This window comes from Siniperca chuatsi, linkage group LG17 (genome assembly GCF_020085105.1).
Source record: "Siniperca chuatsi isolate FFG_IHB_CAS linkage group LG17, ASM2008510v1, whole genome shotgun sequence".
Taxonomy (NCBI): Eukaryota; Metazoa; Chordata; class Actinopteri; order Centrarchiformes; family Sinipercidae; genus Siniperca; species Siniperca chuatsi.
The window spans coordinates 10,351,196-10,366,715 of record NC_058058.1 but is presented as its reverse complement, the minus strand read 5'-3'; the positions used below and the strand labels follow the sequence as shown (position 1 = coordinate 10,366,715).

The window sequence follows — 15,520 nt, the reverse complement described above, 5'->3', positions numbered from 1 at the left end:
GTTTGTTTGTACGCCCAACAGTCCACAACCTAATATTAAATTTACAATGGTATAAAGCAGAGAACGTCAGCACATTCTCACATCTAGGAAGTTTAAAGCAGCAACTGTTTGGCATTTTTACTTGGCAAATGAATTAAACAATAAATTGATTATCAAAATTAAACATTTTTGGTCAGTGGACTAATTAATTAATCTATATTTGATCACGAGTTTCATCTCCTTTTCCATTGGCCACTGCTTTGCAGCATTAGGCCTTCATCGTCTCTTAAAGTACCCTCGTTTAAATGTTTATGACCCCTCTCCACAGAGGGGGTGCTTGTTAGTCCAAGCATAGTGGGAGATGAAGGAAGGTAGTGGGAAAGGGAGCAGGTGTTATCGAAATCAGGCCACTTCAATGAAGTGACTTTGTCTGTTAGTCAGATCACCTCCCGTGTCTTTCCAGCAGCAGCCCCCAGGCTCATGGTTCATCAGAGCATAAACATGTGCCAGGCCAAGGAAAATATCTGGAGAGAAGGATAACAGACACAGAAAGTTGTGAGGTTTACTTAGAGCTCCAAGTGTGGAAGGGTCATATTATTGTTCGTCAGAGATTCTCAGAGGTCAAAGACTCACTCAGAAAATATCTTTTCTTTCTGCCCTCTTTTCTCTTTTTTTGTCTCTCTGTGTGCCCCCTCTGCACCGCCTCTTCACATCCCATTCCCTTCTTTCCACACCTCGAAAGACTCAGAACGGTATTTGGTATAAAAACAGACTTCTTAAAGGAGTAAACACTGTCTCTTTGAGCTGTAATACATAAACAGTGTATTGTGCCACCTAATACCTTGAAATAACTGTGTGTGACTTGAGGATGGGTACATTGTGTATCCTGTTCCTCTCTCGAGACTAGAGCAGAGGCCTTAAACAGGTAGAGTCACAACAGTTTTTAGGGGACTCCAGTCAATAGGGATTTCACAGTCCCACTGAGGTCTGTGTAGAAATCTTAACAGTATACACCACACTCTAAACTTAGCACAGCTGACCCCAAGTACAGTGCTGTACTGCTTCTATGAGTGGCTGTCAGCCACCCCGTATAATGTCACCCTCTGACCCAGTTGCCTTGGTTACCACCTACTCTGTGTCCCTCCAGACTCTCATCTTACATCGCAGAAGTGTTTTCTTAGAGCGTTATTAGAGGAAGCAGAGAGGAAAAGAGGGAGAAAGAGAGAGAGAAGCAGAGACGGAGTGTGTGGTGTTGGCTTTGCCAGCCCTCTCTGCCCCAGTGTTAGTGAGCGTGAAGGCACCGGGGGTAACTTCTCACTCACTCATTCCTTCTCTTTTTCAACTAAGAGCAGCCTGAAACATGTCAAATTTCCCACGTGCCAAAATCCACACGTTCTTCCACTGTGTTGCCTTGGTTACGCTTGAACTTGGTCCTTGAGTATTGGAGAAAGGATGAGGGTGGGTGGACAGAGGTGCTGTTTGGGATTGTAGGTGGAACTACTGGTGACCCACAGAGCCCGTCACACCTCCGTCTGCTGCGTTTTGCCAGGAGTGACAGTCAAAACCTGCGTGTTTGGCGGCGGGAAGCTGACTTGTGTGAGGGGCTGAGGATTGGCAAAGGAGAGCGACTGGTACAGAGGAGGCCATTTCACGCAACACAGCTTCCAGGAAGTCAGTCATCAGAAATGCCAAAGGAAAGCTGCATCTCTTTCATAGCCGGCCAAACAGAGCAACCAGGCGTGGAGTGCTCTCTAGAAGACAATATCCCCTAACTAATGCCATCTGGGATGACTTTCCTGGTCCTTGTGTTGAAGACTCTCACCCTTAAACCATTCATTTCAACCTTCATTTAAAAAATGCTTTGGCACGTGGTCATTTAGTCATTTGTTGTCATGTTTTAGGGACTTAATTTTTGTTCATTTGATGGGTTTTTGAATAAGACTGTGCCAGTTTTAGGCCAGTGCACTGGAGGTTGTCTGTTATTCTGCATGTGCTGTGTGTGAAATGGGAATATGGAGATGACACAGAAAGGAAAAGGGGCCTTTTTGGCAGCACTCCAGTGTCTTTAAAAAAAAAAGGGGCTGAGCCAAGATAAGAAAGTTAGGCCAACAGGAAACCAGGACATTTTGATTTGGATCTGTGTTGTGGGAAATCACCATTTCTGCCTTGCAAGTACCCATGTATCCAACAACAGCTGTGGGGCACAGTGCCTTCAGGATGATCAGATAATCACAGTACAGTGTTATTAAATGCATAGAAAGGAAAAAAGCACATAGACAAGACTATTTGTCATAATGTTTAGTACTACACCCTGTGATAAAGATTACACCTTAAGATAAAATTAGATAACTTGTCAGGGAAAAACATAACAAACGAATAACAAAAGACAGTCTGTTGCCTTAGGACGTTTGAAAGTCAATATACCAAGCTGAAACCATAAAACTGTAAAATTTCACAGAGAGCCGTAAAGACGTATTCCTGTTAAACTTTCTGTAATACAAAAGCAATCTGATGTCTCGGCAATAGGCCACAGCTTGCTTCCTCAACACCTTACCGGAGTGTGTTTTTGTTCTATTGTGTTATAGATTTCATGGTGGAAATATTTCCTGGAAAGCAAGGAATTGTTCAGTACGACCATATTATTCCTTGGAGGGAACCTCATGGGGAGGTTTCATCATAGTTATGGGGTCACACAGTGTTCACAGACAAATGACTCCTGTGAATGAGTGAGTGAGTCTTTCTTTTTTGCCGTTTGTTTACTTCCATCTCCAAGGACTTGACACAACCATTACCACCGAAACCAGGCTGGATTTAATTTTCTGTATTCTAAAAGAGCAATAAATTTGCAGTTCCTCTGGCAAGATAATATTTTTATTTAATGACAAACATGCATTAGTTTATATATATATATGTATATGTATGTATGTATGTATATATATGTATATGTATGTATGTATGTATATATATGTATATGTATGTATGTATGTATATATATGTATATGTATGTATGTATGTATATATATGTATATGTATGTATATATATATATGTGTATGTATGTATATATATATGTGTATGTATGTATGTATATATATATTGTGTGTATATGTGTGTATATATATATATAGTGTGTGTATATATGTATATATATGTATGTGTGTATATATGTGTGTATATATATATATGTGTGTGTGTATATATATATATATATATATGTGTGTATATATGTATATATATATGTGTGTATATATATGTGTATATATATATGTGTGTGTGTATATATATATATAACAGTTCAGTTCACACTTTTTTGTTATGTATATAATTCCACATGTGTTAATTCATAGTTTTGATGCCTTCAGTGTGAATCTACAATTTTCATAGTCATGAAAATAAAGAAAACTCTTTGAATGAGAAGGTGTGTCCAAACTTTGGTCTGTACTGTATGTATATGTATATGGTCCATCCCCTGACACCCTTAACCACACAGTGTCACCAGGGAAAGGAGAGGGAAGGAAATCACTTAACCGGTGAAAAATTGACTCAGGAGAGGTGCTATGCTCTGGTTCATCTCAGCGTATTAATGGAGCCACAACCTCCACTCACTTTTTCATAGCTGAAGGTGAAGCATTATCCCGCCACGACTTGCATGTTTAGTAATAAATGGTGTTGATAACGTCCTGGCTTGCTGAAGTAGTTACATTTTTCTTCTCAGTTTAGCCAAATGAATATCTTGTATCAGGAAAATAATGCACATCCCTCTATTTGTGGCATGTATTATGATTTAAGGTTAACATGCTGGAAGAGATATTGATATGTGAACTGGCTGTGGAGCAGGGCAATGCAGCTGTTTTTAAAGGTTTCAGAATACATTTATAGAGTCTGACTGGTTGCTTCTTAAGCCTGGATATCCTGGATATATTTTTCAATACAAGTGCTGATGATACATGAGTTTTGTTACCCATGCCAAAAAAAAATTTTTGGCAATACCTTACTTTTAAGCAACATGTTTTTCTGCATTCCCCCTTTTTTGATTTAACAAAAGAAGCCAAATATCTGAAACTTTAAATGTAGTTGGAACGCAAGCAGTTGCTCAAGAATTATGTCTACATAAAATATAGTCTAAAATTAGCTAAATTAGGTCAGAAACTGTCAGATCAAAGAATAAGAGTAGTGTGAATCCGAGCAAGCATTCAGTGCCAGCTTTCCGTACTTTCGATAAGGTTTTTTATAGTACACTACAGACACATTTCGGTTGGTATAAAAAAGTATTGAAGTTCAGTACCCTGCCCTAGTTCTCTTTCTTGCTTTAGGTGAGAAGCTTTCAAACTGTGAGATACTGCGTGAGGTGAAAGGGACAGGTGCATGCCGGTGTTCTACAAACACGTGAATTTAGTTATTGTAGTTTGGCCCTCTTATCAACACGGTCAGCAGTTGGAGCTGCAGCAGCGTCTGTGACACACAGCTCATGGAGGTGATTAAGGTACTTTAAAATGTGTACTCCTTCTTTTGCGTCATAACTTAAATCTGAACACACAAGCAATATATTCATTGCGACTTACACTTTCCGAGGACATTTCTGATGTCCATCGTCTGATGTCCACAAATACACTTAGAAGTCACAGAAATAAGAAATAGCCCTCTTCATAATTTCAGAACTTGCCTGAGAATCACCATGTTACTATTTGAATCCATGGCAACATTATACTTTCTGTTTACATTCTCCAAAGCCCCCAAATTATGGGAACTGATTTATCAAAACATAGAGCATGATTATACCCCAAATCAAATAATGTGTCTCAGTTTTGTCTGAGGAGGGGCCCACAGTGTTAGAGTTTGAACATCCCTGCTTTAGCTGAAGTTGTATGTTTGTACTGTACTGCTATAGCCCTCATTGTCATAATGCCCTATTCCCTAATCTTCACCATCACAACCACATTCCTAATCCTAACCTTAGCCTCAACCTAATTCTTACCTTATGAAGCCTAAAGCCAAGTCTTGACCCTCAAACAGCCCTCAAACAGCCAAAATGTTCCCACTATCCAAAGATGTTCTCCTTAAGCGTAGAACTCATATCGGTCCTCACAAGGTAGTCATACAAGAGCACACACACACAAAGAATATGATTTGCCCTTGTTTTTTGTTTTTTTTAAAGAGTGAAAACAATATTTTTCTTCTTCATCATCCCCCTTGTTAAATTTTGAGCTAATCAAATGCAGCACAGATACATAAACACATGTGCACTCACAAACACACATAAACACCAGCCAGCACATACACACATCTGTTTGCCTGCATGTAAAATATTCCCCCTTATAGGGGGAAAAGCCTTGTGTAACCAGATCTAACTGGCCCTTATATAAAATGGAGAAATATGGGCAGAGTGTAGCTCTCTGATGAGCCGCTGAAAGCCTGTGACATGAATCTGAGTCTGGGGACCAATCATGCATTCCAGTCGGGGAATGTCAAGACCCTTGGATCTCAGCCTCATGTTAAAACACAGCCCTGCCCCTGTGATATAAAGGACGGATATCTTGTCACTCATGCAGCATAGCCACCCAGCCTTAAATTTTTTTCATCAATTACTCTGTTATCCCATATAACTTATATACATGAAGTGTATTTAAAAATGATCTCTCCCTTGAGATAGGGTCTTTAACAAAACACCTCTTCACAGATGCATTAGTTCTAAATGCCTCATCTTTGGCTGAATAATCCTCATTTATAAGGCCAGTGGAGGTTGTTGCATGGCTTGGGGCAGCACTTAAACTCTATGAACTGGTGAATACTTGCGTTAAAGTAGCTGTGGCTGTGGCCATGCAGCTTAATGTACCATACTTTAGGCTGTTCCTTCTCTTTTGGCTTTTACAGTGGCTGTATAATAGTGCGAGAATGTCTCAATAGCACTCAATAACTTACATCAGTGAGGCATAGCTCTAAATGCTGATGTGTTGTTAGTACGATATATCCTGCCCACACAGTTCTCAAATGTTGACCCTATGACTAAATTTAAGGCCTGAGAGAAAATAACAACTCAGTGTGTTTGATGTGTTTTACAAAAGCAAGAAAAAATACACAAACTTGGTTGATTTTGTTCTTGCAACTGACATTTCCATTTTTGACACTGTTCAAAACCTGGTGATTCAAAATAAGTGCTTCAAATATTTGTCAGTTTTTCCCCCCAGGACCTACGGTTTTATTAAACCAGTGGGCCTCTTTCATGCTCCTCTATGGACTCTATGCTATACTGTACAAATGCATTTATCCTGCTTTGGGGGAAATGGCCTCCTCCTGTTTTATATTAACATGAACCCTAAACCTGTCGTTATATATTGTATATATTAGGCTGAACTTTGGCTTAGGTTTTCCCCCTCCGGTTCTTTCGTGATGAAGAATACGAGAATGGCAAGCTTTCCAAGCACAGCTGTGAGTCTATATTGCTGCCAGCACTCTACCTCAGTATCCCCTGTGTGGGATGGCCTCTGACCTCCGTTAAAATCCAAGAAGGGCTAAAGGGGACTGTTAATGCTCACTAGTGATGTACAGCTGGGCTTCATTCAAGGTGGTTTGTCTTTGCTCTGCACACCATACGGACATGTAAATGAAATCATGAAATATGATGCAATCTAAAGACCATTTTGCCAAATGTTTTCGCTGAGGGAGTCAAATCTGAATCAGAACTGTCAGGGCAGAATAAATAATCTAATAAAAAACAATTCATTAGTTAAAATAATTATTTTTATTTAAGATCTTTGTTTAATACACTCAGACGAGTGATTGTATTAAACACTCGGGGCTGCAACTAATGATGATTTTCATTATTGAATAATCTGTAATTGTTTTGTGTGCAGTATAAATAGGTCAGAGTAGTGGAAAATGTCTATGGCAAGTTTTGAGACCCCTCTTAAAATTGCTTGTGTGGCCAACCAACAGTACAAAACAATTTCAGTTTATACTAATGTAAAACAGAGACAAGGACAAAACAAAATTACCAGACATTTGGCAATTATTTGTTGAACAATATATTGATCAAACTACTAATTGTTTCAGAAAGTCTTGTTTTCTAGTGTTTATGTGTGGAATGTGTCTGCGAATGCAGGCCCATGATTGTAGTATGTTTGGAAGCATGTGTGTGCCTGCTCTCAGGGTACAAGCTCTCCACGTCTGTTTTGAAGTATGAACAAAGCTTAAAAGAAACAGCCCTGTTTTCAGCTTTGTGACAATGCATTTCTCAGATATTTCAACAGGTTTTTATATGGTTTATTTAGCTTATAACGTAGGAGAATCAAACCATAAAACACCACTTAATCCTTCAGTTTTTCTGAAAAATTCAAAATCACCAAAGTTGGAGGTATGTGGGGTTTTTTTCAACAGCCAAGTGTTCTTCTCTATGATTAACAACCTAGCAAACAAAATCTGAATTGACTTAATGCAGTAATACCGGCTGTTGGAGACGTAATACAGGTTAAAACAAACTCTAAGTGGCATTGCTGTCCAGAGTTTGCAAATACTATAGTATTTGCCCTAGGTCTATGCTCCAATGGCCATGACAGCTCAGGTAACCCAATCTCAGAGCGGCATAAGCCAGCCTGTCAGCAGATTCAGCCCTGTTTCCTAGACCCTGTTGATACCCAATACATAATGCCACACTGGGAAGCCCATTGCCAGCCTGTAATCTAAGCATCTTATCAAACCAATCAGCACTTTTCCAGCAAGAACACATCTCGAGCGTGACAGAGGGGGGTTTTACAACATCTGGTGCTCGGAGAGAGGAAGGGAGGGAGAAAAGAGGGTGAAAAGAAAGTGTGAGAACAATCTTGATGCTCCGGTATGGAGATTTTATATCAACACCACGTCCTGCTTTCTCTTTCGATACAGGTCAGTGAGCGGGCAGTCAGTTGTCAGTGCTTGCCTGCTGCAGAGTGGAGGCTGCTTGCAGTTATGCTATTGATGTTCTTGACAGTAACATTTGTTACTGCACTCCCTTACAGTTCTCTCTTCGTCTCTGTCTCACACTTCCACTTTCCCCAACCTCCCGTTTCCTCTTTCTATTTCCCTTCCTCATTTTGTTCCCATCCTTCCTTACCATCAGCCCAGTGCAGCGGTGAGAGGTTACCACAACAGTAAGGCAGCAGCCGTGAGTCCAAGCCTTGGCTCCACTTGGACCACCGGTAGCAGTGGTGGTCAAGGGGCAAGGAGCGGCCCCTCTTTTACCCGTGCAAGTCTGCAGCATTACCTGTCCTACCATCAACAACACCCACATCACCACTCTCAGTCCACGCACACAAGCTACACCTACTGCCCGGCCCATACAGCTGTGAGTACAGCAGATTTCTTCATTCTCCGTCGATGTCTCTGTCTCTTCTAGCTTGTTTGTTGCTCTCATCTCTTAGAATATCTCTCCGCTCTCTCTGTCTTGCTTCTTATTTCTAATCACTCACTCTCTGGTGTCCATTAGTGGCTGTTATTATCAGGGAAGCTCTTATGCACACAGCAGATTCTCTCTCTTCATCTCCCTCTTCTCTCACCCCTCCTTTCTCCATCTCTTCCCTTTAATCTTTCCCTCTTTCCCACACTCAGTCCTCTCAAGCCCCCATTGTGTATATCACTTCGTCTCACTGTTTCTTCCTCCCTCCTTCCCCTGCTTTATTTCTTCCTTTCACCCTCTCTGTCCCTCTCTCTTCTCTGCAACTTAATATTTTTTTTCTTTCCATCTTGTGCATCGACAGTGCAATGAGAGACTAATTGAGGTAGAGACACTTTTGGATGGCTTCCCTTGTCATTATCCTTGGAATTAATTGCTGTTCTGCAATCCGTTTGATTTGACTTTATTGGTGCGAGCTGGTTTTCTAATGTAACGTTTGGGGTGTGACTGGAACTCAGGCACGAGCCAAATTGAAAATTTTATTATCGTCATGTTGCTGTCACAGTCACAGAGCTGGAAACAAAGATTTGGCAGGTTTTTATTTCTCGGTATTTCCTCCTCTAATAAATGTATTTACAAGGCTTCACACCAACTCTTTCTCTCATTCTCTCTTATTTTCCATTACAACACATATTCTCTCATCTTACATACTTAAATTCCCAGCTGCCTATTTGCCAACATGTTGAGACTCCCCTGAAGTGCTTGCATGCAACGAGTGAGGAAATTGGATTGGATTTAGATATGATAATCATCACTGAAGGTTGGCTCCTGGTTGCACACAGCATTCCTTTTATGTTATTCCTGTGATATCAAGGTACACATTCACTCAGACCTAGCCTCTTTTTAGTAAGCAGGAAGTAAATTATCTTTGAGTGCTCAAGCTGTTGTGTGTTGTCACCATCACTAACAAACACCACCATTACCACTGTCATCGCTTCTACCACCGCCACCTACGGCAAAGAGGATCAGGGGTGTTTTTAAACCGCGTTGTGTACAAAGCGAAAACAGAGAACATTCCACAAGACAAACTTAAACGCTGTGGCTGTGGTTCTAGTTGTGGTGGAGCTCTGTCACATGTTTTTGGGAACATCATGGTCCTTTCTGTTCTTCACTGCCACACCCCAAGGGAGCACAGTCATTGCCATCAACATCGGCACACAGGACCAAGGAGCGTCTGAATTATTTTGATGCTGTTGACCTAACTAGGCTGGTTTTTCTTAAAACTGACCTAACATGAACCCGCTTTTGTCCTCCTCCGACTAAGCATGGTCATTGGTTTTCTAAGTGGCAAGTTAGTATGTACTGTATATTCAATGCACTGTTTTGATGGCAGTGTACTTACTTACTTATAATATCAGTACTCTGCTCACTCTTTTGCTCTTATGCCTGCTGCCACACCATTCATTTGAAAGCTGTTGCGTCACTTGCTGCTTCTGCTGTTCTTGTAACATTTAAAAAAGTCCCACCTCCACCTGAGCAGCCACCTGTAGGCTCTAAGTCTAAGTTTCTCTTGGGGGAAAGTCATTATCGTCACCCCCCACTTCCTGCCGTGCTGATCTTGTGGGGAGTGACAAGGTCAGAGTCTAGACTCCAAGATCAACGCTGTACATTTTCTACATTCATATACAGTAACAATCCATTCCACGTAAATTGGCTGAATTAAATAAGAAAAGGGTTTTGTGGAAAAAGACGTTCATATTCCCCAAGCTATGGGAAAAAAGTATTGTATTGATATTGGCACTGAAACTCAGGTATCATATGGGCACTAGTAGAAACATTTTAAATGATACTCTGCTAAATGATTGTAAGGATAAATGATACTCCAGTTTTAATTACGGTGGTTTCAAACCGTCAACTTGTCACTGTGCTTGATTATAGTGGACAGTATTATGGAAGTTGGATGGATTTATAAAGTAACTGAAATGAAAACCTAAAAATAATGACTTCTCAGCTGGGTAACCCGTGATGTAACCACGCAGTCTGAAGAAAAAAAGTGTGTAAATCCATTTGAAAGGGCTGATCTGTCATTTTGTATTGCATCACTGTTTATAATGCCGTCTCTAGCCTGAGACATTCCAGGAAATACACATTGGGTGTATCACAAAGCCAGCAGACACGAGTTTGATAGTCTAAAAAATTCCCTGAATGGATTTGAAAAAGACAACACACTCTGGAAACATTGCGCAAATTCACAACAGACACACCTCTGTCTTGTTTTTTTCTCTTGTATTCTCTATCGGCACTTTGTGGTCCTGTGTGTGTGTTTTTGTTTTTATGGGACGTTGGTAGGCCACACTTCTCACACAGTTCGTGCTTAATCGGTCTTGGTTACAGATCACTATGGGGTTATCAAACTCTTGCCCTTTTCTTGACCCTCTATCCGCAAACCATAGCAGACTTCGCTGGCTTTAACTGGCCTGTTTTCATGGGACAGCAGGGACAGTTGTTTTCTTTTCAGCAGTTTTCATTTCGTCCCTGCAGAAAGCAATTTCTCCCCCACTATCAAGCCTTTGTCCTGGGCTGTTACGAGTCAACACTTTGGCCTCAAGGAGGATTCACAGTGCCTAGAGATGCTTAATCCAGACACTAACAGTAAACAAAGGCATGGTTCCAGTCTATGAGTTTGCCTTGTGCATTTTTACAACTTCTCATATGCAACACATATTGTATATGGCATAGAAATCCCTATAATTCACAAACTAATAGACCCCCCCTCTCTTTTTACAATCTCTTTCTCTCAAACACCCTCCCCATCAACGTTATTGTTTTTATTGCCTCCCAAAATGCTATTGTAATTTCAGACGTATTAGATGCAAAGAATGCCCAACAGAAAGGGAAGAAAAACAGAACTGATAGCTCAGCATGTGTCTGTCCTCTTGGCTGAGAGAGGTGAGTAAATACAGGAAAAAAGAAAAGCAAGCGAGGATCCAGCAAAGATCAAGAAGCTTTGCCTCCAGTGGGTTTGTAATTACAATGGAAGCGGATACATTTCTACTCTTAATATGGTGGGATGAAGATCCCTCAGGGGGTAGATGGTATGACAAAACAGCAGCAAAGAAAGTCATGTAGAAGTCAGGAGATGTGACTAGAAAGAGAGTCAAAGAGAAAGATTGTGTTATTTCCTGTGAATATGCAATGCTAACTCCTACAAAATATTTCTACATACTATGAATTTCCATTGCCAAATACATTTTTGTGAAAACATAATTTCTGCTGGGATTACGTTCACTGGCAATGTTTTTTTCCAGTCCAGGAAGTGTAACATCCTTACACTGCACAGAAGTCATAGGGAGGTAGTCGAGGGGGATGGTTGGTGGTGCAGAGCACAGGACTTTGACAAAAGGGACTAGGGTACTTAAACACTTGCTTTTGATTATATATTAAAAAAGTCAACATGCTTAAAGTCAGTGTTGGCTGACTTTTCCTCTAGCCGCATCATCAGATCAAAATTCAACTTTGTCTGATACTTTGGTTTGTGACCAAATACCTGCAAATCTAATGACATTCTCACCTGTACTTTGTGTTTAGTGCTAATCAACAAATGTCAGCATGCTAACACACTTAATTAAGATAGTAAACATGGTAAGCATTACCTGTTAAACATATTAACATAGCCATTGTGAGTATAGTAGCATGCTGACATTAGCATTTAGCTCAGAGCACCACTGTGCCTAAGAACAGCCTCACAGAATGTATTTATTTTCTTCTGATTGTTATAACTTTGTGATGTTGTTTGTTCATTGTATTCAATAATCTGTAATTTGGCAATAGCAATGATGTTATATAAATTTATTACATTATATAATGAAAGCATATTTAATGTTTTACTGAAAGATAGAAAGAATGCATGATATAGAAAGAGGTAGATGGCACAAAACAGAAGAGACAGACAAACAGAGGAAACAGAAGAGAGATACAAAGAAGGAAAGACAAATAGGTTGAGAGAGGAAGATGCAGGGGAAGAAACACAGGTATTGTGGTGACTGAAGGATGCCAGGTGTCTCAACTCGCATCAAACCTTGCTTCTCTCTGTGTGCTATTAACCAAACAGCTAAACAGGTTAGATAGCAGCCGTGGTGAGTGGACCAGCCTTCAGGTACTTTAGTGTAATAAACCCTGACAAGCTAATGATTGCACATGGTGTTATTGGATTCCTTACTTAAAGCCACATGGCTGCAAAGACTCCTATAGCCTAAGCCACACATTATAGATTTTCTCGTCTTTCTATGGAAAATTGATCACAAGCACAAGGGCAAAGAAAAGGAAATATTCTGTGTAGGTACTTTCCACTAATTGGTGTGACAGAACCTATTTATGGGTGATAGCAATAATGGTGGACATACAATGTCAGCTAAAGTGTAGACACTCTGCTCGTGGAATGTTGCTCTTGGGATATTTGATATGCAGCTTTGAGAAATTCTCTCTTTCTCTCTCCCTCCCAAAAGCATACTTTTAATGAGCTAATTCTTTGCAGTGCATATGACAGAACACACAACCTCATAGCAAATATTCTGAATTTCACTAATAATCATTGTACTTCTTGATTGTTGTTTTACCAAATAGCTTTGTTTCTGAGAAGGGTTTTAAATTTCTATAGTGATGAAGAAAACTGTTTCACCTCTTGAAAAAACTAATTTCAGTTAGACAGATACTCCTTCTTCAGTGATGTTGTCAGCAGCTTGAAATGTTTAACATGCCTAGAAAGCAAATTATTGGTGTGCAAGTTAATGCGTTTCTAATAAAGGATTTATGTTTGAGTATTTTATTTTCATTTCATTGCTTTGTTACAGAGCATCAAACACTGCTCCACATTCTCACCCCAACAACTTCTTTCCATTGAAATTTTCAAAGGTGTGCTTCCTCTACCTTGATCTACCTATAATGTACCTGCTGAACACCTGACTCTCATTTTGACTGGGATGGCTACAGAGATAATTAGACATGTCTTTGTGTGAGTAACCATTTCCTACAGGAGCTCAAACTAATTACATTGGATGATTATGGGGATGATGGTTGGCTTGCAGTTTGGCTTCTGCATTGAATCTTGGATCGACTGCGAAGAGATAAAGTGTATGAGGTAATACTCTCTGCCTACCTCAACATCTAAAGTTGAGATGTTCTTGTTCTTAGTCAACTTTCTTTGCTTAAACACTTCTTTCTATGTGACCCATGAGCTGTTTCATTTCTGATGGTATTCTTCCTCTTTCAACAGATTATCTCCAAAGTGCTTAATATCCAAATGTTTCCAACATTACGTCAATCATCTTGGTCTCCTCAGTCCAGATATTACTCATGTTTGTGATAGTGTTTCATTATTTTGCGTGTCAGGCGTGCGTGGGAATCATGGTCTTGCATTTATCCTGGCATAATAGCTGTATTGGACTATTTAACTGTATACAACTGGGAGGAATTGCATTACCAGCGTGGGCTGTTTCATCTAATTGCATCCATGTAGTGTGCTTATAACCAAGTAAATCAGAGCTCATGCAGATGTGAGTGTGTATGTGTCAGAAAGCAAAAACTGAAGTCCTTTGGTCTTGTTGTAACAAGATATATGTGGAAAGACTGGAGAGGAATTCTGAACTAAAGGGCCAGCCCGCATTGCGTCTATGTACTGCTGCAGAGTTCATCTCTCTTCATAACATACAGATAGAGACGCACACACCTGCACACATGCTGCAGAGGACAAAACTAGCTTTTCTCTCCTGTAGGATAACAAATACTCCACTGCTGGGGAATTGGTGCAAGAACTGCTGGCTGGCCAACCATTTCCATATGTTATCCTTTTGTATTGGGAATTCTCATCTTATCAGGCATAGATAACAACATTTTTCCCCTAATGAAAACATTTGAGTGGGTTATCAGTCTTTTGCCTGAAGACATGGACATCCCCATGAACCCTTCAATTTAACCTGGAGGTGTTACCCAATCAAACTCCGGTTGTTACCTCATTAGACTTACCGAGCACACACTGGCCAATCATTCAGTCAATACAAACCTGCTAGTAGGGATTCCCGGCACATCTCCAGATTCACAAGCTCTCCGAAAACTCAGAGAAGAGACAGAAAGGGACATTGCAAGAGTGTGAGAAAATAAGTGATTACGAGAGAGAGGAATAGACAGAAATAACAAACAAGACAGAAAATGAAAGAGACAAATGGGCAAAGTATTATCATATCCCTGATTGCAAATTGATGCTCTGCTGTGTTTTACAAGCAACCAAAACTAGGATTTAACTATAATAATGGGACTATTTGTTTGTTTATATCTGACAAGAATAAGTAAATTAAAGATATCAATAAAAAAATCATCACATTTCCCACTTCTTTGCATATTCATCAGTTGAAGGTGTGACATAACTCCATCCCACCAACTCACCTTTTCATCAGTCTCTCTTTGTAAGGCCTGGGCTCTGACACCACCCTTGGTGTTGTGATTAGCTTAATTAGCCATAACTCACAAACACCCATTTATACAGGCTGACAGATGACAACAGTCATTTAGCTGAATGAATGGCCTGCGAGCTGGCAGCAGGTGAGGGCGCGTCCACTGGCTGGTGGCCTGCACAAGGCAGTTGAGTTGAGGCTAATTATCCGTAGATCGCCCAGGAAAGCAAAATGGTCGGACCATTGAGAGTGAAGACGTCAATAAGGTGTGACTGAAGGGAAGTGAGTGAAGGATGTTATAGACAAAACGGGTTTAGATGAACTGTAACCGTCATAAAAGTCCCAGTGTATCTTTTTTTGATGCATTTGTCATAGAAATATTCCATCCAAACAAGAGGAGTCAAAGATGAATTCCTGATTGCAGAGGCAGCAGATGCCGATGTGTACTGTGCATGTGTCATGTGGCTGATAGAGCCTTGTGGAGACTTTGTGATGAAGTACATTAGCTTACATTTTAGAGTCTGAGTCTCTTTCATCAGCCCTTGAATGAAGAGCATTGCTCATTCCCCAAATGCTGCAATGATTCATCTTTGCCATGAGCTAGAATGGGCTTTGTCTCAGTAATTAATTTAGCTCTCGGGACAGCAGTTGGAATGAGTCGTGTCTTCAAGGCCTAATTAAAAGAAGATTGTCAAACATATTCTAGGTCACACAGCTCAGAATCTCCAACCA

At 40.3% G+C, this 15,520-nt stretch overlaps 1 protein-coding gene across 2 annotated transcripts in view; it reads left to right on the top strand.

Moving 5' to 3' along the window:
* The window catches only part of rbms3 (RNA binding motif, single stranded interacting protein), a 287,297-nt gene that overhangs the window by 56,632 nt on the left and 215,145 nt on the right, over window positions 1–15,520 (top strand). For both annotated transcript variants that reach the window (XM_044170807.1, XM_044170808.1), the window contains exon 3: window positions 8,070–8,294. In XM_044170807.1, coding sequence (XP_044026742.1) covers window positions 8,070–8,294 — 225 coding nt within the window. The remainder of the gene's footprint in view (window positions 1–8,069; window positions 8,295–15,520) is intronic.